Source organism: Odontomachus brunneus, unplaced genomic scaffold, assembly GCF_010583005.1.
Source record: "Odontomachus brunneus isolate Ranch 3 - 2012 unplaced genomic scaffold, Obru_v1 Obru_scaffold_079, whole genome shotgun sequence".
Lineage (NCBI taxonomy): Eukaryota > Metazoa > Arthropoda > Insecta > Hymenoptera > Formicidae > Odontomachus > Odontomachus brunneus.
In genome coordinates, this window is record NW_022639529.1 from 1,360,701 (window position 1) to 1,384,124 (window position 23,424).

Genomic DNA, 23,424 nt, shown 5'->3' on the forward strand with positions numbered 1-23,424 from the left:
AAACTTGCAGAAGTCCACGTTGATATGCGTATATAGTATCACCTGTTTAACGCAAACACTGATGTAACTTATGTTCATTCTTCTCAGAGCACTTGTCACTTATTTCTAACAATAAGGAAGGCGAAATAATATTTTAGAGATAATATTTTAGAGATAATGTCATACTTTATTTATTATTTATTTATTATTTGTTTTTACTATTATTTATTATATATACAGGGTGTCCCAGATCACCTTCACAATCCCTCGTGAGGACGTAGAGAAGATTGAGATGAACACAAAAATCCCATATCATTTTGCGATATTTGCAATAATAGTCGAGATATTAATTAAAGAAGATTGGTGAATGATCACATGTGATATAGTAGATGAGCTGCAGTGACACCGTCTGCCGTTGTATACTTATACATTAAGTTAAACTGAACAAAAAAGTCCTCTACCATTTTGCAAATAACCACATAGATTTTCAAATATTAATTAAAGAAGATTGATGAATGATCACATGTGATATAGTAGATGAGCTGCAGTGACACCGTCTGCCGTTGTATACTTATACATTAAGTTAAACTGAACAAAAAAGTCCTCTACCATTTTGCAAATAACCACATAGATTTTCAAATATTAATTAAAGAAAATTTGTGCATTGTGGTACACAATCATGTAATAATTTTCTTTAATTAATATTTGAAAATCTATGTGGTTATTTGCAAAATGGTAGAGGACTTTTTTGTTCAGTTTAACTTAATGTATAAGTATACAACGGCAGACGGTGTCACTGCAGCTCATCTACCATATCACGTGTGATCATTCACCAATCTTCTTTAATTAATATCTCGACTATTATTGCAAATATCGCAAAATGATATGGGATTTTTGTGTTCATCTCAATCTTCTCTACGTCCTCACGAGGGATTGTGAAGGTGATCTGGGACACCCTGTATATATAATAAATAATAGTAAAAACAAATAATAAATAAATAATAAATAAAGTATGACATTATCTCTAAAATATTATCTCTAAAATATTATTTCGCCTTCCTTATTGTTAGAAATAAGTGACAAGTGCTCTGAGAAGAATGAACATAAGTTACATCAGTGTTTGCGTTAAACAGGTGATACTATATACGCATATCAACGTGGACTTCTGCAAGTTTTCTACATTCGCGTTAACAATAGTTTATTCAGCTGTTAGTATGATGCCGTTAATGTAAGGTCACACTTTTATTGTGATAGACCAAATAATAAACAGCGGTGTCTCGATATAATTTATTATATAATTTTATTATATATAATATTATATTATATATAATAAGAATTTTACAACAAAATTGACGTATAACTAACAAAAGTAATAACTATTTCTTTAATAATTTTTTCCGTAAAATCAATTCCCGTTTGTTTAAAAAGATCAAATTGTTAATAATTTGTTTAAACAATTATTGATTAAACAAATGAGAAAAATTAATTTTTTTCTATATTTGAACATGTTCTGATGCCGTGTCTTGTTTTGCATAATTACGAAAAGCCTACAGATTGTAGTTTCGGCTCAGGCATTAATGGATTAATGTTCGTGCTTAAAGTTTATTAAAAGTCTCAGAAAGTAACATTTTAAAATCATGATAACATAGTTATCATCTTTAAATCATAATGTGTTAATGTAGTTTATATTTTTTTATTATGTGAGTAACCCTTATAGAAATATCATACTAAGAATCATTGATAATTACTTATTTTCAGTATTAAAAATACTGGATAATAAGTAATTATCAATGATTCTTAGTATGATATTTCTATAAGGGAAGCGTAATATCTACCTCAACCAATGCCTCCAACAGCCTGTAACTGTTGGTATAATTCGGATTACTAATGAAACCATGCACCAAGAAAGCGATCGGCATTGACGAATTTAAACCATTGCAGACCTCGTCTACATCGATATCCTTGCCATATGGGTTGTCTCTGGAAGAAACCAATGAATCACTAATCCACGCGCGAGCATCACAAATATTCAAATATTTTTATCACATATACGTAAAATATGTATTCCCCTTTTTGCAAGAGAATATTTGTACATATTGGGAAAACAGAAGTCACCTGTTGTATAAAACCATTGATACTGATTGCACTCCGAAAACGCATTCGGGGATCACCATGTGCGTGACATTAGATACAACATTCCTAATACCTGACACGGCATCATCCAGTATATTACCAGGCTTTAGCTTAAAATTATCTGTAACGACATTTCTTCAATACTTCCCATTCCTCTAACTGATTTCATCGATTAATCACTATGTTGCAATGAAATACAAAATCGTAAAAGAACAAAACAGAATGACGCGTTAATCGTCGATGCCGACTCAATTTTTTACCATCTTTCATTAATCTATATTAATGATTCAAATAGCTAAGAAACAATAAAGCAATTTAAATCGATAATAAATAAAAAATAAATGTACAAGTAATTTATAGGTTAATATCTAAAACTTTTATTTTTCAAATTTCTCTTCATTTTTCTTTTCTATTAAATCTTCCTTTTCGCAAAAATGCAGCGCGATTACGTTTTACCTGCAGTATGTAAATATGCGCAGAGAATGACGAGAACCGCAATGACGGTCTTCATTATACACAGAAGCGAATGTTAACAAATTGACGAACGCGAACGACTGCATGAGTTGATCGTCCCGCAATTTCATCAAGTCCCGATACTTTTATACGCGAGGCTTACAAAAGTGTGACCTTACAGCCTTATAATAACGGCTGAGTAAACTATTGTTAACGCGAATACAGAAAACTTGCGGAAGTCCTCGTCGATATGCATGATAGTCATAAGTTTCGCATAAACACTGATGTACCCTTACAGAAATATCATACTAAGAAATACTGAAATATCATACTAAGAAATACTGAAAAATTACTAGTGATTAAGTATTACCAGTAATTCAGTAATTTTTTGGCCAGTACTAATTTCTAGTAAATACTGATAATGAAATCACTGTTAAACATTAATAGTAATCAAATACTGAGAATTATGGTACGAAGGTGAAAAATGAGAAAATTATAATATTAAAAAAAATATACTTATAATTCTTATATTCTCGAGCGGCGATTCCCAGTGACTCCAATGGTATTCTTATGATTTATGTTTATATAATGTATCCTCATAGTGTTCACAGTATATACATAGCAAACACTAAATAATAGTTATATGATTTTTACTTGGTGTTTGCTGGATAATTTGATATATATATTGAAGCAATGCAATAATATTCGATATGCGATGAATATGTAACATAGTAAAGTAAATGAAAATGTAGTAATGAAAATGTAATGTAGTGAACCAATGATAATTATTTTTAAATTTTACAGAATGTTATAATGATTAATCCAAACACAAAAAAATAAAAAAATTTAAGAAAATCTATATTAAACAAATCGAATTACTAAATATTGAAAGAATTTTTTAAAAAATATTATTTAAATCAATAGCGTTGTTTCATCAAATAACATGATTTCCTTGAACAAAATAAAAATTTTTATTTTTATCATTTTAAAAAATGATATTTCGTTTAAAAATATAATATTTTAATGAAACAAAAAAACCACAAAATTAAACAAGTACGAATATTAAATCTAAAGAAAGTGTTTTCTCCGAAAAACTGTATAAGAAGTATTAGAAATAAGACCAATTCTATTATTAATGACTGCCACTAACAAGTATTATTCTAAGTACCATTCTATAAGTACTATTCATGTAAAACATTACTGAATTTGAAATACAAATAACAAAAATAACTAGTAAATAAGTAAAAAATATTATATTATATTCGTAGTATTTTTTAAATATTGCTGTGATATTTCCAAAATAATATTGCAAATTAATGTCACTGCAATGTCTTTGCAACATTGCATAGCAATATGCAATCTTGCAACGTTGTAACAGCAATGTTGCTGAAAGCTTTCGTGCTGTGGGCATTACTGAGATTCGAACCTAAGACCTCTGGTTTTTGAGTTGTTCACCTTACCTAATGCACCACTGTCACTTTGACTGAGAGACGTTTCGTATTGTATACATATAGCATATCCATGTACGAAAACATCATTTATTTAAAAGAAGAGAATAAATCCCTTTAAATGTAAAAAGTATGTAAAAAGTATATTTAGAAAAATATTTACTTGTTTTAAAAGTAAATAAAATACAAATAAATTATTTTGTACATTTAAATAAATTGTTTTCTGATAATAGAAGAAACATTAATTTGAAACACAAGAAAGATATTTTTAATATTAGAAAATAATTTATTTAGATTTAGAAAATAATTTATTTGTATTTTATTTACTTTTAAAACAAACAAATATTTATTGAAACATTATTTTTACATTTAAAAAAACTAATTTTCTTCTTGCAAAGAAGTCGTTTGCTTAATCTTATATATAAATATTTTAAATCAAAGAAATCATTTTTTATCTAGAAATTCATAATTTTACAGTTTATTTTAAATATAAGCTTTTACAACTTACTTTAAATATAAGCTTTTACAGCTTATTTTAAATTTTAAAAAATATTACTTTATATTTATTACTTTATATTTTCTAAAATCTAACAAATATTTTTGAAGTTATGAAATTATACTTAACAAAATATATTTCTTTAATTTAAAGAATTTTTTTTAGTGTACATTACTAATTTAAATTTCGATTCTCTTATTTCTTCATTAATTTAATAATTATGAATAATTATATTTATTTTTTCATGTGTAATATTTATTGAAATATTTATAAAATATTACTACTAATATTTATTTTATGTTTACTATAGATATTAGTAAACATTTTTAGTATAAATATTTAGTCAACATTTTAATAATACTTTGAATAAAGATTTTGATACTTTTCCCTTTTTACGTATATAAAAAAATATTTATAAAATATTTATATAATATTAAAAAAAATAATTCGAAATAAATATTCATAAATATTTATCATTAATATTGTGTGCTGTCTAGGTTAATACTTTAAATCTTGACAGTACTTTGCGTAATTATTTTATCACTTAACAAAGTATTACCTAGTAGTATTTAAATATTGACAATGCTCTGCGTAAGTATTTTATCACTGAACGAAGTGTTACATATCAATATTTAAGTATTGAAACCAATCATATTAATCGTAATATTTATAACACTAAACACTGAAATACTTGAGTACTAAGAGCTGTATTTGAATCACGGAATATTACTAAACACTGTACTTTTAATATTGAAAGTAAATAATTAATCAATAATTCTCAGTATGATATTTCTGTAAGGGCCATCAAAATGCTATTGACGCAAAGACAAGTCATCAGTTCTTGTCATGTTGCCATCATTCCGGACAGCACACGACGTCCAATATACGTCCAATTTTGGTTTTTATTTAGTCTCAACATTCATGGACTTAATATGGACGTTTTAATTACGTACATTAGTGGATGTACAAAATACGTTGACTTTTGTTTTAAAGACATATTTATCCCTTATAGAAATATCATACTAAGAATCATTGATAATTACTTATTTTCAATATTAAAAATACTGGATAATAAGTAATTATCAATGATTCTTAGTATGATATTTCTATAAGGGTTTAAAACATTTCTATTCTCTTTTTTTAAATAAATCATTTGTTTTTGTACATGAATATCCCAGTAAGCAAGAAACATTAAATTAAATTTCTACAACGTTGATATTATATATATTTTTGTAATGTTTCTTTATAATATTGTATAAAAGTTTTTAAAACGTTGCTTAATAATATTACATTTCAAACATTAAAGAAATATTGTATAAACATTTCAAAACATATTTTTTTAATGTTGTTGATAAATAAGCAAGAAACATTAAATTAACATGTTTAAAACGTTGATCCCAGGTAGCACATGTTCATATATATATGTAATGTTTCATAATGGGATAGCACTAATAAGAAACGTTTAGACAGAAACGTTTATGAAATCATAATTTAACAAGTGTGTTTAATGTTTCTACAGTCAAGAGTTTTATTTTTTCGATAAACTTTATCGAAGTATTTGTAACCAAGGTAAACATATTTTACATAAATATTTTATGCATGTATCTCTAACTTCTCTTTTATTATATAAAATATTATAACTATAAATAGTTTATTTTTGTAGTTGTCCTAAATAATATTATAAGAAAATTATAATTAGTGCTTTGGCTGCATATGAGGATAATAAAAAACAGTATCAATTGAGGATAATAAAAAACACTTAGTATCAATTGAGGAAATAACGCAGCAACTAAGATAGTAGACTTAAGAACCTGAAGATGTCTGAGGTCTCTCGAGTTCGCGTCCGACCAGTACTGAGTAAATTTTCAGATGCGAAAATAGTGAGAAATCAAATAAAAGAGCTAAATTTCAGTTAAAATCAACATAAGTTCATTAGTTACAATCGTTTCCGCAAGATATGTTTTTTTTTTTACATTACAATTCACGTCCTTATCACGGCTGCCTGAGCTGTAAAAAAACATTTCTGAAACGTGTTTATGGGATGTGACCCACACAGCAAGAATGTCCTAAATACATCATAGGGATATCTTGACGATATCACATATTCCAAATATATTTTTAGGATATCCCTATGATATATTTGGACACCTCTGCTGTGTGGGGAATTGACGTTACGGAAACATTTATTTAACATTATTCGAGGAACGTTATCACAGAATGTTCTAAAAACATTAGCATAACATTAATTACAACGATATGACGTACGTGAATTCAACATTGTCGAAACCTTAAAATCGGTGTCAAAGTTTGTTCATTATAATGCTGTGTACAATGTTAAATATGACATACTTGCAAACGTTACATGTTACTGAATATCATTATAATAACGTTGTAGTAATGATATTTTGCTTACTGGGATAACATATGTATACAATATGTATACATATGTATACAATACAAAGCGTCAGTCACAGGATAGTGGCGCAGTAGGTAAGGTGAATGACTCAAGAACCAAAGGTTTTCAGGTTCGAATCTCGGCAATGATAAACAAATTTTCAAAGTAAAATTTAACTTGAGTTAAGTAACGTGTGAAACAATATAAAGTGAGAACAAATATATTTTAAAAATTTAAGAAAAGAGAAAAAAGTATATATTTTAATAAATATTTTTATAATATTTATGATAAATATTTATGACTTATTGAAGCTAAGATCATAAAAATATTTATAAAATATTTTAGTAAATATTTATAAAATATTCAAATAAATCTTATAAATATTTTGTAAATATTTTATAAATATTTTGTGCTGTCTCATTATTTTTAACGTTTTTAAAAATGCTTTTTCAAATGTCTTTTACATATTCTTTTGGTAATTAGGAACATTCAATATTCAAAATTACAAACATTCTATTTTTGTTCTAAAAACGTCCAGTTTTAGTCCGGTGGGTTCTTAATTTGGAACATCCATAAAAGTACCCAATGAAAAATTTTTCATATATAATTATATAAAATTATATAAAAATATATATAATTATACATAATTATATATTATTATGTATCAAATTTGTCCATTCATGTTCATACATTCTACTTATATATGTAATTATACATAATTATGTATAATAATATATATAAATTCATATATAATTTTACATAATTACGCATAGATTTATATGTAATTATATATATTGTTATACATAATTGTGTATAATTATATATAATTTTATATGATTATATATAATTATACATAATTATGTATGGACAAATTTCATACATAATTTTGCATGAAAAATTTTTCATTGAGTAACAACGGATATTTTTAAAATGTCCTAAAAACGTTTGTGAAATGGACGTTTTAAATACATCCACAACGTCAAGTACGTTTTTAATACGTTTTTAAAACGTCTTTATGCTGTCTGGGATGTTGTTTGCAACCTTCCGTACTATTGTTGCTGAATTTGGTAGCACGATGATGACAACCAAATATCAACTATTCAGCAAAACATGCAGTGCATTCGTTTGCTTGATATGCTAAATCACGCTGGTTATACGGCCAGAAAAGTGAACTCAACATGCAGAAAGAGACCATAGACATAATATACATAGACTTCGCATCAGTCAGAAAAGAGAAGCCAATATGTACAGCCTTTCTGATTTTCTGTCTCTTTCTGCACAGACAAAGTGTGCAATAAGATTTAAATAAGACGTTTACTTGCCAGTCTAAGGGTGTGTTACGCTCTATAATATTATGGAAACGAGAAATGTGGATACACGCGCGATAAAAAAGTGACAAAATAGGAAGAAAATTATAGCCCTCTAATTCTATTCTCGCTCTTTTTCTAGATGTTGGCTTCACTGATTAGACGATAGAACATAGGACATTCGGAGTCTATGTATACTATGTCCATGTGTCGCGTACGTATACTAGATTTTCGGTATTGTCAGTGAATTTCGGAACGTAGCTCTAGAAAGAATAGGCAAAGGGAGCTACACACGTGAAGATAGTCGTTGATCGTCATCGTCCTCACGTGTTAGTATTTATTCAATGAATCAGTTCTGGTAGGTTAAATTTGCAAAATATCTTACGAGTTTTGTAAAATGGGTAAGACAACGCAAAAGTTATCGAACAAGAATGAAGTTCTAAAACTGAAACGAAGATATCGCAGGAAAGATCTCGACGAAATACACTCGAGGATCTCAAAGACTAAGAGGAAGTCGGTAAGTTTCGCGGTTCACCTATTTTTACTCAACTCCGCATTATTTTCACTTCATAATTAGAGTAACTATCTTTAATTTATTTCGGATGATTTTTTGGCTGGATATATGGAGCGATAGATTTCAAAGAAGTGCTTCAACACATATGGATTATCCCGCGTCGCGAACTTGTACACGTAGTAGATTCGCCATTAGGTATATTTATTTATGTAGTTGTCGGTATGTTCGCTATGTGAGTGTGTCTGCCCGTGTTATTATTATCATCGTCATCGGAATATAATCATAGATAAAGCTAAAAATAGTCGTGCAGATTATGATAATCTCAAATGACGTTTATAAATTCTACGAACATTGTATCTATACGAATGCACTCATGCGATTAGGTTAGGGTAAGCAACGCATAAAACACGTTTGCACTGTGCTTGAACTGATGTACAATGATGCAATAAGTTCGAGTGAGACAAATTTTATTTCACTCTAATTTATTACATCAGTTCAGGCTATTCAACTAAAAAGAACAGTGGTAGGACTACGTTAAAATAATAGCAAAGAAATAGAAAGAAGTTTTCTGTCTATACAATCACGTGTGACAATTTGACGAATCGTTGCATGACAAATCGTTGCATATGATTGTATAGACAGGAAATTTTTTTCCATTTCTTTGTCTATTTTTTACATAGTTCTACCACAGACCTTATATCTTATGTAAAATGATATGATACTTAACACTTGATAATAAAACACTTGGAGAATAAAGGAAACAAAATTATAACAGAATTCAAACAGTCCTATAGCTTTAATTCATACTTCTTATTATCTTATCTATATATCTTTTTATTTATAAATTATTTGTAACATGATAGCATCTTTGTGTAAAACTCTTGTAAAATACCCTTATTATTTATTACAGGATAATGAGACAGAAAAGTGCAATAAAGATTGGAGCAGCAAGCAGAAGTTGTCAAAAAATTCTAAAAAGTATACAAGACCAGTGAGTAATATTTAGTAATTTTAATATAACAATATGTATTGAGTATATATTATATATTAATATAAAAAATATATATTGATATATTGATACAAAGAACACTTATTTGATATGGCTAAATATTATGTTTTTATACAATAGATTTGTACATGTAAAGGGATGTAATTCATATATCTTTTTATTTATGAATTATTTGTAACACAATGACATCTTTGCATAAAACCTTTGTAACATGTTGTTATTGTAGGATAATGAGGAAGAAAAGTGCAGTGAAAATAGACGCAGCAAACAGAAGTCATTAAAAAATTACAAGTATATAAAACCAGTACGTAATATTATTTAGTAATTTTAATATAGTAATCTGTATTGAATATATATGTTGATTATTATGAATATATATGTGATCTTATTTTATGTGATTATTTGCAGTTACATGCAGGCATATTCAGAAACGGCACAAAGGGTAAAAATGTCAAGAAAGGTACATTATCAATACTAGTTTTTAAAACAAGAAATAAAATTAAAATAATGAAAAGATATATCTTATGATTATAATGTTTTAACAGGAGTATTACACGAGAATGTGGTCTCTAAAGCCAGATTAGCGGGAGATATGTTGAAACTTTTTGATGGAGAATCAGAAACAATGTAAATATATTATTAATTTATATTTTTTCTATAATCTATAGTTTAAAGAGCTTATAAAAGTTTGCCAAATTTTAAATGATTCTAATAATTTAAATGATGTCGTTAGGCAATTAAGTAATTATTTGGAGAAAAATGATAAATACCAGTAACAGACTCTTGACAATAAATTGAAAAAATTTGACAAATTTTTATAAGCCATTAATATAAGTGTAAAAGATCAAATTTATTTTTATACATATGATATATTTTACTTTGCAGATGTATATCAAAAAGTGCACCAGAAAATGAATCTACTAATCAGTTGTCTAATAAGGAGTTAACAAAAAATTATTCAAGAAGGACGCAACATACTCTAAAAGAAAGTCCTGTGTTAGGAAAGAACCAAAGGTTTGTTCAATAGCTTAAATAATGACTATGTTTATATGACAATATGATACCAAGTTGATAATTCTCAATGCTATAATTTCATGTATTGGTAAACATGTAACATATGTCATTGTAACATAACATTTTATATTACTTAGTAAGCTGGTGTTGGGTTGCTATATAATCGTACTTTATATTTGTTAATTGCCATATTATTGTCATATAAAGTTGACACTCTAATCTTGTAATTTATACACCCATTACTTACCTGGGTAACATGCAAGTTTTCATATGAGGTCAATTATCTGTTTGACAATTTTGGTCATTTTTTGGTTTAAAAACCGTATACAGGTTTAAAATATTTAAGATTATTTAAAACATTTTTAACAAATTTTATAAAAATCGGAAATAAGACCTTTTTTTCGAGACGTAAGACGGGAAATAAGACCTTTTTTTCGAGACAAAATCTAATATTTTTTAGAAATCTAAATGCACAGTCATAAAGAGCATTAAATAACAAAATTTTTGTCTAAAACATTGTTTCATATACTTTATTTATGGCTTTGAAGATATTTGTTTATATAATTAGTTGCGTCAGATTCTTTTTAAAATGTTCAATATTTATAAGAGTAGAAAAAGATGCATAAACACATACATATATCTCGTTTTTAGTTGTATTATACAGAAACACACAAAAAGTATAAGAATCAGTGAAAGACATACATACACGGTGTGTATATATATGTATGTGTGTGTGTATTTCCTTGCATTTATAAGAACATTTATAATAGAAATAATATAATATTATTACGATAATATATATCAAATTTGTTAAAAAGCAAATTAATCAATCATAGTTATTTTTCAGAATATTCCTTAAACTAGTCTAAATTGTAGAGATCAATATGTTGTGATTCTTTTACGTTTCACCTTGCTTTCGACTATTCCAGGAAATCAGGCTGCCGTACACTAAATATAAATGTGAAAATATGACTAAATACAGCCAGTCTTTTCATTAAATAATTTCACTCTCTATATAGTTACTATGGCTCCTATGCGAATTCAGCAGATTTTGATATCATAATTTTTTATAAAATATCTTTATAACTTCTTCACTAATATATATTATTATAAAACGCCATTATAAAGTTCCCTGTTAAATGATTTCTTACTATAGCAAATATGTTGTTATAATAACTTTCTTTTATAACTTGCATTAAGAATTGCTGAATAGCTTATCACTGCTACCAGTAGCTTGTTTTTGTAAATAGAAATTCTATTAAATAAATTATCTTTTTTTGAACACAAATATAAAATATTAAAATAGATAGTTTTTTTTTTTTTAAGACAGTGTAGTTAATAATACTCAAGTTATATACACAGTTGTTTTAATATTATGAATATGTCCATTTCTAATCTAATTAGTCGTTTTTGTCTATTCTAACTTATTTTTGTTTATTGTAGTCTATTTCTGTCTATTGTTTTCCTTCAGTAAACTCATTTATAAACAGTTATATAAAATATGAGTCTTTGATATTCATGTAAACATAGTCAACATTTAACAAATACATGAGGTTAATATTACAATAGTTTATATTTTAAAATTACAAAACTTGCTTGAATCTTTAATATGCAACGTAAAAAATAATAGATACTCGTTACTTTTAAATAACTATATAATGCGTGTTTCACTAGTATTCTCAAATTAACATTGTGCAACAACCATCTCAACTCACATGTTTTGTTTAGCAAGTGGTTAAAAAATAGATTAAGATGTTAAATCTTTTTTCTTATAGCAGAAAAAAATCAATGAGTTTGCTGCTGAATGCGTGTTCAGCGTAATGATTACTTACTAATACAAGGCTACAAACCTGGAAAATTAGGAAAATCGCGAAAAGTCATGGAATTTAAATTTGTCATGGTAAAGCGGGATATATCAGGGAAAAATATAAAATAATTTGGAATTTTGGCCTTTCCTTACAATTCTTTGAAATTAAGGTAACTCTCTCTGGATTATGAAAGAAGAATACAGAATCTCTAGACACTTACTAAATCTAAGGTTATTAGGGATTTTATTAAAGTAAGTTTTTTTTAACCTTCTTGGAATCACCCTATCTTTTTTGACATATAGACTCACCTACGGTTTGTGAGACCGATTTTTATATTATTAAAATATAATGTTAAAAGTTCGTTTTTTTACATGTTCCTCGATTTCTTGTTATAGTTTAGGATATCTTTTAATGAAAAGGCATATCTTTTAATAAAAAAGGATATCTTTTAATGAAAAAAGCAGAATAAATAATAAAGAAAGTCAGTCTTTATTTTTCATAATATTTTTGGAAATTGTCTCAGAAAATATCGAGGTTAACGTTATACCTCTATGGAAAAAAAATATAAACGTAACTTCCTCATTTTAATTTTGAAAAGTCGATGACATATACAAAATGTAAGAAATATAATAACATAAAGTAAGAATTACTCATTATGAAATGCTTATACATAGCAGTTCTAGCTTATTATAAAATATCTATAAAAATAAGCTATTATAGCGTATTTTTATAGATAAATTTTTGACAAGTTTGACACAAATACCTCATAAAATATTAAGATAAGAATCACATCAATAGGAAATAAATAAAAACATAACTTGTTTGTCTTAAACTTTGAAAAGTCAGTAATATGTAAAATATATGGAGTATAATAATATAAAATAAAAACTATTTATTATGAAATGCTTATATAGCAATTTTGGCTTATAATACCATATTCTACATAAATTTTCGACAAGTTTAATAAAAATACCTCATAAAATATTGAGGTAAGAAATTATCGTGTTTATGATAAAAGATACATAAAGACTCACCTCGGTCTCACGGACCGATCGACGCTGAGATCTGTTATACGTCCAAGTACGGCGCATGCGTTTGCAGTACTGACGTGAAGCGGATGATAGATTAGGAAGATACCAAATGCTTGAGCACCATAACTTATACGGTTTCGGAGAAACTACCGGTTTTATGTTTTGTCGGTCTGTGAGACCGTAAGATGAGTTCAGAAAAGTTAATTTTAACGTTTATAGGCAGAGTATAGGAATTAAAATGTTATTTAAAACATAAATAAGATTTTCTTAGTTTATATTGAATATGCATACATCTATGCTAATCTAAGCTAATCTAAGTATCATGATGTTAACAAAATAATTAAAATTTATATTTTACTCATCGTTTTTTCATTCAATCATTCTTTTTTGTCTCATAACTACATTCTTTTTTCCCATATTCATATAATTTTTGTTAACTCGAATGTGCATTTTCAGGAATATATGTTAGGAATATTATGTTATTAAACTAAAAATTTCTTTTAATAATATAAGCTACTTTTTCTGTAATTCCTGTCCCTAAACGTTAAAATTGAAGATTATATGTTGGTCATGGAAAATTCTCTATTGTCATCTGGAAAACATGAAAAAGTCAGAGAATTTCAAAATTGATTTTCTTTAGCAACCCTGTAATACTAAGTCTGATCAGCATCTGTTATGTTTCATGTTATATAATTTATAATATCTACATTAATATAATGTAATAGTTAATAAATTAATGGAATTTCTATTTACAAAAACAAGCTTGATTAACAGTAATAAGCTATTCAACGATTCTTAATGTAAGTTATAAAAGAAAGTTATTATAACAACATATTTGCTACAGTAAAAAATCATTTAATAGGAAACTTTATAGTGGCATCTTATAATAATATATATTAGTGAAGAAGTTATAAAAATATTTTATAAAAACTAAATATTTTACATAATGTTGTAGAAAAAATCGAACGAAATGTTTGAAAACTGTTTCGGAGACGAATAAGGAGGCAGAAATTGTATTTGAACCAATTGATATTCCTGAGTAAGTAGCACTATTATTTGTATAATTATAATAAAGATTACATAAAAAAAATTAATACTTGTAAAAAAATTATTAAAAAATTATTTAAAAAATTATAACTTGTGAAAATATGATTGAAAAATTAGAGATGAAAAATACTTTTATTATAATATAATATATACTTATTTTAGAGTTGTTATCGACCAAAATTTTGACACGGAAAAAACGATAAAGGAAAAGGAAAGGAGTGAAAAGGAAAAAGAAGCAACACATTCAGAGCATATTACATCTTACAATCAGAGTCTTTATAATAGTTACACAAAACTATGCGCAAGAGTGTGTGACGAATATAAAAATGTGCTGAAAAATGTAGAAAGTAAGTTACATATAAAATAGTTACATATAGTTGCATTATAATTGTATACAATATAATTGTTATACATTATTCGCTCCATTAATAATTCATTAATCGTTGTCACTTATTGTGGTTTTAGGTCCTCTTTCGGTGGCGCAAAGAAAGCTAAAAAAGATTTTAGTTTCTCTTCAAACAGAACATACACAGCATAATGAAACAGTCGAAGAATCGCCAAATTCAAAATCATTCATGTCATCATCTATATCGGGATATCAGGCTTGCACATCCTCTAGGGATATACTGTCATCAACCGCCTTATTTTTGAAGAATCAAAACGCTATGAGCTATCCTTCAAAAAGTAATCAACATAATAAAAAGGGCCTCAATTTCAGCATTGACCGGATATTGTCCATAAATTCGAATTTATGGCGCGACGAAAAATGTTCCGATATCACAAACGTCCATAATAATAATTCTAAATTGCCACTGAAAAAACGATTTTTAACAACTACACCACGTGAAGAGCTGCCAACGCAGCTCGATGACAAAGAAATTATTGTTGACTGTAATATATCGAATAATATATTTCAAAAATATTCAAAAGAAATAGATATATCCGGATCACCTAGCAAAAAGTTTTGTGAGACAGATTTTGTGAACATGTTCCAAAATCTTCCGACGCCTAGCACAGTTAACCGACAACTTTATCGATTAAAAGAACTAGAATCTCGAAATAAACAGCCGAAAAAATCCAGAGAATCTGCTAATCCGTACAATGATGTTTCGAGCAGAGAACACGAAGCTGTTCAATTCCGCAACCGTGTGCGTTCGCAAAATCCTCTTGAAGTTTTGTCTTCAGCGGCTGCATTTATCGAGACTGGACATCTACCGCGGAAAGTAGCTGGAAATTTATCCACGGATAGATACATTCCTACTTCTTCAAATTGGTATGACTTGTTTAACCAGCAGCCTTCACAGTTGTGCTGTTCACAAAATGCTGGCCCTTCCAACCTCAACATAGAACCTGCGAAACAAAGACACTGTACAAGTCAAAACTCAAATTGCTGCGAAGAAAAACATATTTATCACAATTATCCTAATTGCTCGCACGAATATAACATTTCACAAGCACATCAGAATAGCGCAGACACAACAATACGAACAACAGTGACACCCGGATATTCGTATTTGCCGGTGCATTACAGTAGTATCGCAAATAATTACGTTAGTCTACCAACCAACATGGGACACACACGAATATTACCGTTGATACCAAATCATGATACGTACCCACAACAGATTGATGATCATCAACGCATAATATGCTTACAGAATTATATTCAACCTGCAAAATATTTTGCTTTGGATAACGGTACCAATGTCCACAAAATACCACTATATGTAAAAGACAGTATATGTCAATGCCAGGATTGTAAACACAAAAGTATTTGCCTACACTGACCCACAATAGTATTTTGCAATAAACTCGAGAAAAAGAATGCTCGAATGCACATGTTAACTGCGAAATGTCATGGCGCAAAGAATATCGTTGCAAAAAAGCCTGTATGAAATTAATCGCGAATTTTTTTTCAATTTCGTATTTTTATTAATGATATTTTTTGTGTATAAACTCTCTATACTTTATATATACTAATTATTTCTTATCAAATGGGCATTGTGTTATATGTTATGTTGTTCTTAGTAACTTAAAACGTTATTGAAAAAGAAACAATTTTTGCTAACTGTATATTTCACGAATTTAGAGGTCATTATATCATCATTGTGTTGTATTGTGCTGTATATTGTATTGTTTTAACTTGTATCATAAACATACGAATCCAATAACTTAGACAATATTCAAGAAAATAAACACAATTATTCTAATTTTATACTTTTCCTCAATTAAACTTATATAGATACATATATTTTTTTATAGATTAGTACTCACTCGTGCCGCGTTATATTTTGGATAATCTTAGTATCTTCCATTTTTTTTTAAACAAATACTAAATAAATAAAAAATAAATAAATAATTATTTCTCCTAATTATGTTTTTCTATAAAATGTCACCACTAGGATTCGTAAAAATAAAAAATGATATATGATCATACATCATTCGTATTCATTGTGCTCATATTGTATTGCTAATTTTAAATTGTACAACCAATTCTGTTGCAAAGAACAATATTTCGGCGACATTTCATTAAAACAAATTTGTAAACTCTTAAAACATAATCCAACACAACATTAGAGAGAATTAAAAAATATTGAATTTTAATATCACCCTCAATCTCAAGAATTGGTCAACTTTTAAAATATATTTATTATCTTTTTTTTTTTATAAAACTTTAATTTTTTTTTCTATTTTTCAGCATAATATAACACAGTACAACTTGTAGAAATTTAGTAAATTGTAAGATTTATTATTCTATATTTTAAGCATTGTAAGATTTATTATTCTATATTTGTTATATGATTTTTCCTATTAACTACATAAAAAAAGATCGAGATTCTAATGGCATAACGCAACATAAATTAAATACTCTATAGAAAAAAGTGCAGTTAATTTGGAGAAAGTATAATTGTAATTTTGCTTATTTTCTTCAATATTATTTGGATTATTGACCTTTGCGATCAAATCAGCACAATAAGAAAGAACTCAAAATTCTAAATATACAGAGATAGCAAATATTCTTTTTTTTCTGTAATGTGTTTTATGTTACTGAATTAGGATTTATGGCACAAATGCATAACACTGTCGCATAAATAAAAATACACAATTTAGAAAATACGGAGCTAATTTCACACAGATTGCAAACGAATGACTTACTTCTTGACAATGTCGCGATATAGGACGAGCGATCAATATTTATTATAAACCTGTCAAATGTAGGACATTTAGGTTTCATGAAATCGATTCCGTTATATTCGAATATATAATTTAACATATGGTATTGTCAAAGTCGAACATAAGAATGGCTGAATATTTGTAAACAATTTGTGGACATCACTAAGTAAATCACACAACGATAAATGAGCCTCTTGGAAACTTAATACCAAAATACTAAATTAATGCTTAACTTTCCGACATTAAGAAATTTGCGAAGTTAATCATTTTCTAAGAAACTAACAAGAGAATAATAATAATAATATGTAATAATTATTATAATATTATTAGAATTTTTAATCATATAATATAATTTTCGAAAAATAATTCAGATAGAGAAACAAAATATATAAATTTCTCAAACAGTATGACGATAGCAGAGTGCTAATGATATTATCAATGATGTTATTAAAATTTATTATTTGACATACAAGTTTTCTCATGTACTACTTGAAACATTTGTATGTCACTCGTAATAAATTCTCTCGATATAATTTATTTTACAAAAGTAGAGCCTCTAATATAAGAGAGAATATAGTTTTCTAAGTGTCTTATGCCCGATATTCAAAGAGTATATATTTTTTTATTTAATCGTTTATTGTAAATCGTCAATTGTAAAACGTACTTTTCTAGTATTAGGTATTAATATTTTGACGAATAGAGAGAATGTTTGATTTGGTATGGAAAATGAAAGTACAAAACTGCCTGTGATACTTGGTATATGTATGTATTATTATGTTAAATCGATTATGACCGCTAAGTCATAATTCTCAAACATCGAATGTCAAGGTTTAACATAGGAGAAATTCATTTTTGTTACTCTCACAGCGATAGTTAATTGTTACATGTATTTAAGAATCTTTGAATAAGTGTGATTAAGGCTTGTAAATAAATGCCGCAGAACGCAAATATACAACAGCGAATTGCTCTTTCGATAGATCCCTGTGTCACCTAACTCGATAGCTCAGAGCAGGTTCGGTGAAGCGCAATTAATTCATTATTCTAATAATCAATTAATTATTCTCGCAACTTCCACTTTAGTTGAAAGCGTTCGCTCGGTTTTTCTTTCTTTTTTTTTTTTATTATTCAGGCATACTTTTTCCATTAATTCGAAATGAATACTAGAGATATATTGATACAACAACATAGAGCGTGCACAAGGCGAAGGAGACGTCGTCTCGTGACGGTACGCGACACCAGTAGAGCCCGAGATCGATGTAGATGTCTTACTAATTACGTGCGCTCGACGCGTCGACGTCTCCGGAGCGATTGTTTGATTAAACGCGAGTACAATTCTTCATCTTCGTTACATTCTCTCGGGAAGTACTCTAGGAGGAAGTCTCTAGGTACGCGTGCTTGGAGCAGTTTATTCTTCGCCAAAACGACACACGATCGTATTCGTCCCTGAATCGGCGACGGTGAAGAAGCCGCGTTATTTTCACTCTTGGGAATGAAGTAAATAGTTCTCAGTCTTCAAAATTACTTTATTGTACCAAAATAAAGTCGTTAGAGAGTTAGTACGATCTCGCGGAAATCGCTCAATATGAAATCGTAATACATTATCATCATCATCATCATCGTCATCTGCATCATTATCATCATCTGTGTGGTACAGCGGTAAGTACTTATAGAACTGAAATCATCCAAGTCGGATACTCTCGCGCGCCGTGCAGGGCGGCGTTAAAATGTCATAACTCTTACGAACTTTATTTATAACATCCTAAAAGTTCGGACTTAATTTGTACTTTATGTGAGGATATCTTGGTTACAACAGACCTTGCTAACCGATTTTTTTGTTTTTTTTTTAGTGTAGTTAGGACCATGTCGTGTCCCCTCGGAGATTAATTCGAGCGGTCATATTCACTTTTGGGGAAGAGAGAGAGAGAGAGAGAGAGAGAGAGAGAGAGAGAGAGAGAGAGAGAAGATAGGAGAAAAAGGGGAGGTGGGTAGAGCAAGAGATTAGAAAGAGGTAGAAAGAGATACAGGGCGAGGAAGGGTGGGAAGGAGGGAGGGAAAGAGAGAGAAGAGACGGTTCATCTTAACATTCCCCTGAGTTTGATTTCAATATGAACGTCTCTATGCGCCAAACATAGAGCGAAAACAGTTTCCGGAAAATAGATATAATGTAGGAGAAAAGGAATATCGATGAATATATAAAGAAGTAGACGTATCAGACTTGTGATTTTATGTACAACTTGAAGATTCATCGTCAACAAAGTTTAGCGTCCTCTCGCCCATCGTAGTATGGCGTCCGCTAATACGTCCAGATGCGCTTTCGTCTGAAACATATAGAAATAGCACTGTATTCTTGAGACTGGGTATTCGCGAAGGAGAACAAACGAGTGAAACAAGTGTCATTTCTGCACAGGAAGAGAATTTTACAGTAAAAATTACTACTTTTGTAACTAAAAAATAGATCGTTATTTTCTGCAGTAATTTACTATACTTTTATTTTTCCCATGTGCTATTTATATTTTAGGAACTAAAATGTAACTATTAAAGAATTTGCAATGTTTCGAGCGAAATGTACTATGCTCCTTAGCAAGATAGATCTTGCTATTCGTGTACTATTAAAAGAATTTATATGAAAAAAAAACTATAATATATATTCTCTCAGTGTTGGACACGCTCTTTTCTCTTACATGCTGTTTTCTCGACAACTATCAACTTAAATAGCACTCTTTTCTTTATTCTCTAGCATCTAAAATCCTTTTTCTGAAAAACCACTGAAATCATCCAGAACGGATGTGACGGTTGTAAAGTGGATATTCCACTTTAGTCTCAGGGTATACTGTGAATATCTTGAAGAAAAGTAAATAATCCAATACAACAAAACATGCTGAGAATATCATGTAAGATACTTTCAGATTTTTTATAGGATACATTGCAAATATTTCTTGTACGTTTCAACATTCTAAAAGTGAAATAAAAATTACATGAGTTTTGTTACTGCTTAAAGCTTAATCTACAATGTGCTCTTTGCTCCCTGTTTCTCGATTTCTATCTCTTTCTAGCCAAAAACTAATTTTAAATTAGAAAGAAGTAAAGAGAAAGAACAGAAAACAAAAAATACATTGTAAATCTGAGCTAATACTTTTTAACCACAATAACATGTAAAATAAGCCATAAACTTTAGCATGTTAAGTAAAATGTATAATGTTTCTCCTATAATAACTTCAGATTTCACATTTAACGTGCTAAAAAATATATGATTTAATTTTTCAGTATAGAGTGCTTTACTCGACGCTGCTCCTATTTACTTTAAGCAAGCTTATTAATTTATCAGCGAACTGATAGAAACTTCTTTTAGACATTCGTTTTTTTTATTCTTTAGCGTCTAAAATTCTTAAGTTGCAGGTACAAAATTGAACGTGTCTAACTTTAACGCTCTCGTCAAGCTAGGAGACTTTAACAGCAGCGTTAAAAAAAGCTCCGTGTCAAGACGGTAGCGAATTAATGTAGGCAACTGGCAAATAGTTTTCTGAATAAGTGGATGTACTCTCTTTAAAAGCTCCTCTCGCACGTAAATTTCTCGCACGTTAATCGCAATACGGTGAGCGATTGGCTTCTCCAATGTTAGTTCCTTGACGAGATTGTTTGATGCCTCCTAAACTAATTTCTATGTCCATTTCCATATCCACATTCTTCTTTTTCTTTTCTGTTTTATCACAAAACTACGAATTTCAGCTTGAAGAGTTTTTACACAACAACAGCTTGAAGTATCAGGAATATCAAAATGGTGGATATCATCTTGTGTCATCGTGACACTCAATACTAGCCGTTCCCACTAAATTCTCTCCAAAATGTTAGCTATTTCATATTGTTTATTAGCAACGTGTAAGTGGTTTAATAAAGAATCAACTAGAAATTCATTCTAGGAGAGCAAAAAACTGACAATAAAAGAAGCCAGTCGAACAAGCGACACAGTCGAAAGCAGTTCCGTATAGAACACCTTTAAGGTTCCTGGCTAATCGCTGTGACCTTGTTTAATAACATCAGAAGCGAGAATACACATGCTAAGATTTCGTCCGTTATACTTTTAATTGAAAAGATATATCCACAAAATGACATCGGTGATCGATTCAACACACTTGTAAAATTGTCTGAATACTTTACTTTTGCTTGAACAGTCAATAAATAGTCGCAAAATTAACATTGATATAATCTTGATAAAAAAAGATTAAGAAGGAAGATTCCATGTCAAATTAATTTTGCGATTATTTATTAATTGCTCGAGCAAAAGGAAAGTGTTTGGGCAATTTTATAAGTGGCCTGAATCGATCACTAATGTCACTTTGTGGATATATCTTTTTAATTAAAAGTATAACGGATAAAATCTTGGCATGCGTTTTCTCGCTTTTGACGTCATTAAACAAGGACAGCGACTAGGCAGGAGTCTTAACATTATTTTTGCTTAATTATTTTTGTTCAGTTTTGCTTGCGAACTTGGTATAACAGATGTGATCACTCAACCTTGATTGTTTGTACTAGTAAAGCTCAATACTTTTGCCCTACAGTGTTAATATCTGTCTTGGACCAATTACATTGGTTAACAAAACTTGATATTTTCTTTTCTTTATGAATGTCAATAATCATTATCGATATATTATGTCTGCTAGACACGAATTCGTTTTCCAAATTTAACTATTAGGTTACAATTTTGAGAAAAATGGCAACAAAAATGCCAAAAACAACAATTTTAAGTGTTTTCATGACATTTTCATAACTCCGACATAAGCAAATTTTGTTTCTCAATTTTATTAATGCTATGCAAAAATATTAACGTTTAGCTTTAAAATGCTTTAAAATTTGGTTTTGTTTCAGTACGGTTTCTCGAGATATAATTAAAATAAAAACGAAAAATTAGTCGTGCATTAAAATTAATTCGGCATTAATGTCATATACGGCATGATTTTCATGCAATAAGTGTGAAAAAGCATTTCCAAAAGTAGTATTATAACTAAAATATAATATAACATTATTATTATAGCATAATATTTTGTAGCATAATATATATTTGTAGCATAATATATATTTGTAGCATAATATTTTTTAAAGTATAAGTTTTAGTAGATATATTACATAATATATCCTTTATTACGGACCACATAGACTTATTTTCTAAACAAGAGCTAATTAAAAATTTTCATTGTGATATTCGTGTTTAGTATGTTAAAATCACTCAGGATTGGATATTTTCATCGTTGTCCAGTATTATTCATATACTTTAATTTTTTTAATAGGTTGAGCTTATTGGTTTCAATATGCATAATCATAGACAGCACATAACGTTTAAAAATTATCCTAAATGTGTCTAAGGTCCTGAATACATCCAGGATAATTTTATGACGTTTCGTGCTATCTGAGAGCATACATATCATATAACACGTATATCTCAAAGATATTTTTGGGACATGTGTGTTGTGCGAGATGGGACGACTTAACGTGTATTGCATGAAGATCTTTGGCTTTCATAGCTAATCTTTCCCTTCACATACACACACATACACACATATTGCTTGATGAGTAAGTGACGTTGGTCGACAACACGAATAGATTTTTTTATCACAAGAATTA

General features: G+C 28.6%; 2 protein-coding genes and 1 long non-coding RNA gene across 7 annotated transcripts in view; 2 read left to right on the forward strand and 1 right to left on the reverse strand.

Moving 5' to 3' along the window:
- The first annotated feature begins 8,435 nt into the window (after nt 1–8,435).
- On the forward strand, nt 8,436–18,760 carry LOC116847510. Of its 3 annotated transcripts, none has more exons than XM_032822598.1 (9): nt 8,436–8,728; nt 9,636–9,716; nt 9,961–10,038; nt 10,143–10,194; nt 10,280–10,361; nt 10,620–10,748; nt 14,543–14,626; nt 14,797–14,981; nt 15,100–18,760. In XM_032822598.1, exons 1-9 carry the CDS (start codon nt 8,609–8,611, stop codon nt 16,419–16,421), a joined length of 2,133 nt encoding a protein of 710 aa, XP_032678489.1. In that variant the 5' UTR covers nt 8,436–8,608; the 3' UTR covers nt 16,422–18,760. The 3 variants fall into 3 exon arrangements, with proteins under 3 accessions (XP_032678489.1, XP_032678490.1, XP_032678491.1); XM_032822599.1 differs by lacking the exon at nt 8,436–8,728 and adding an exon at nt 8,908–9,114; XM_032822600.1 differs by lacking the exon at nt 8,436–8,728 and adding an exon at nt 8,908–9,108.
- LOC116847511 overlaps nt 14,889–23,424 on the reverse strand; it is a 34,979-nt gene continuing 26,443 nt past the window's right edge. For 2 of the 3 annotated variants that reach the window (XR_004378774.1, XR_004378773.1), the window contains 2 exons: nt 16,251–20,126; nt 14,889–15,984 (listed from right to left, as the gene is read on the reverse strand). Coding sequence is in view for 1 of the 3 variants with exons in the window: in XM_032822602.1 (XP_032678493.1) it covers nt 20,067–20,126 (60 nt within the window). In the remaining 2 variants the exon portion in view is untranslated. Of the gene's footprint in view, nt 20,127–23,424 lie in introns of all 3 variants that reach the window. The other variant, XM_032822602.1, reaches the window with a different exon arrangement.
- On the forward strand, nt 19,315–20,796 carry LOC116847512. The gene is made up of 2 exons (XR_004378775.1): nt 19,315–19,464; nt 19,656–20,796. It is a non-coding gene; the product is annotated as an uncharacterized LOC116847512 (long non-coding RNA).

Bases quoted from the DNA above. Each gene is read 5' to 3' on its own strand.
- LOC116847510 (XM_032822598.1), top strand. From the start codon at position 8,609: ATGGGTAAGACAACGCAAAAGTTATCGAACAAGAATGAAGTTCTAAAA. The intron at 8,729-9,635 runs GTAAGTTTCGCG...TATTTATTACAG, and splicing joins CAAAGACTAAGAGGAAGTCG to GATAATGAGACAGAAAAGTG. The intron at 14,627-14,796 runs GTAAGTAGCACT...TACTTATTTTAG, and splicing joins GAACCAATTGATATTCCTGA to AGTTGTTATCGACCAAAATT.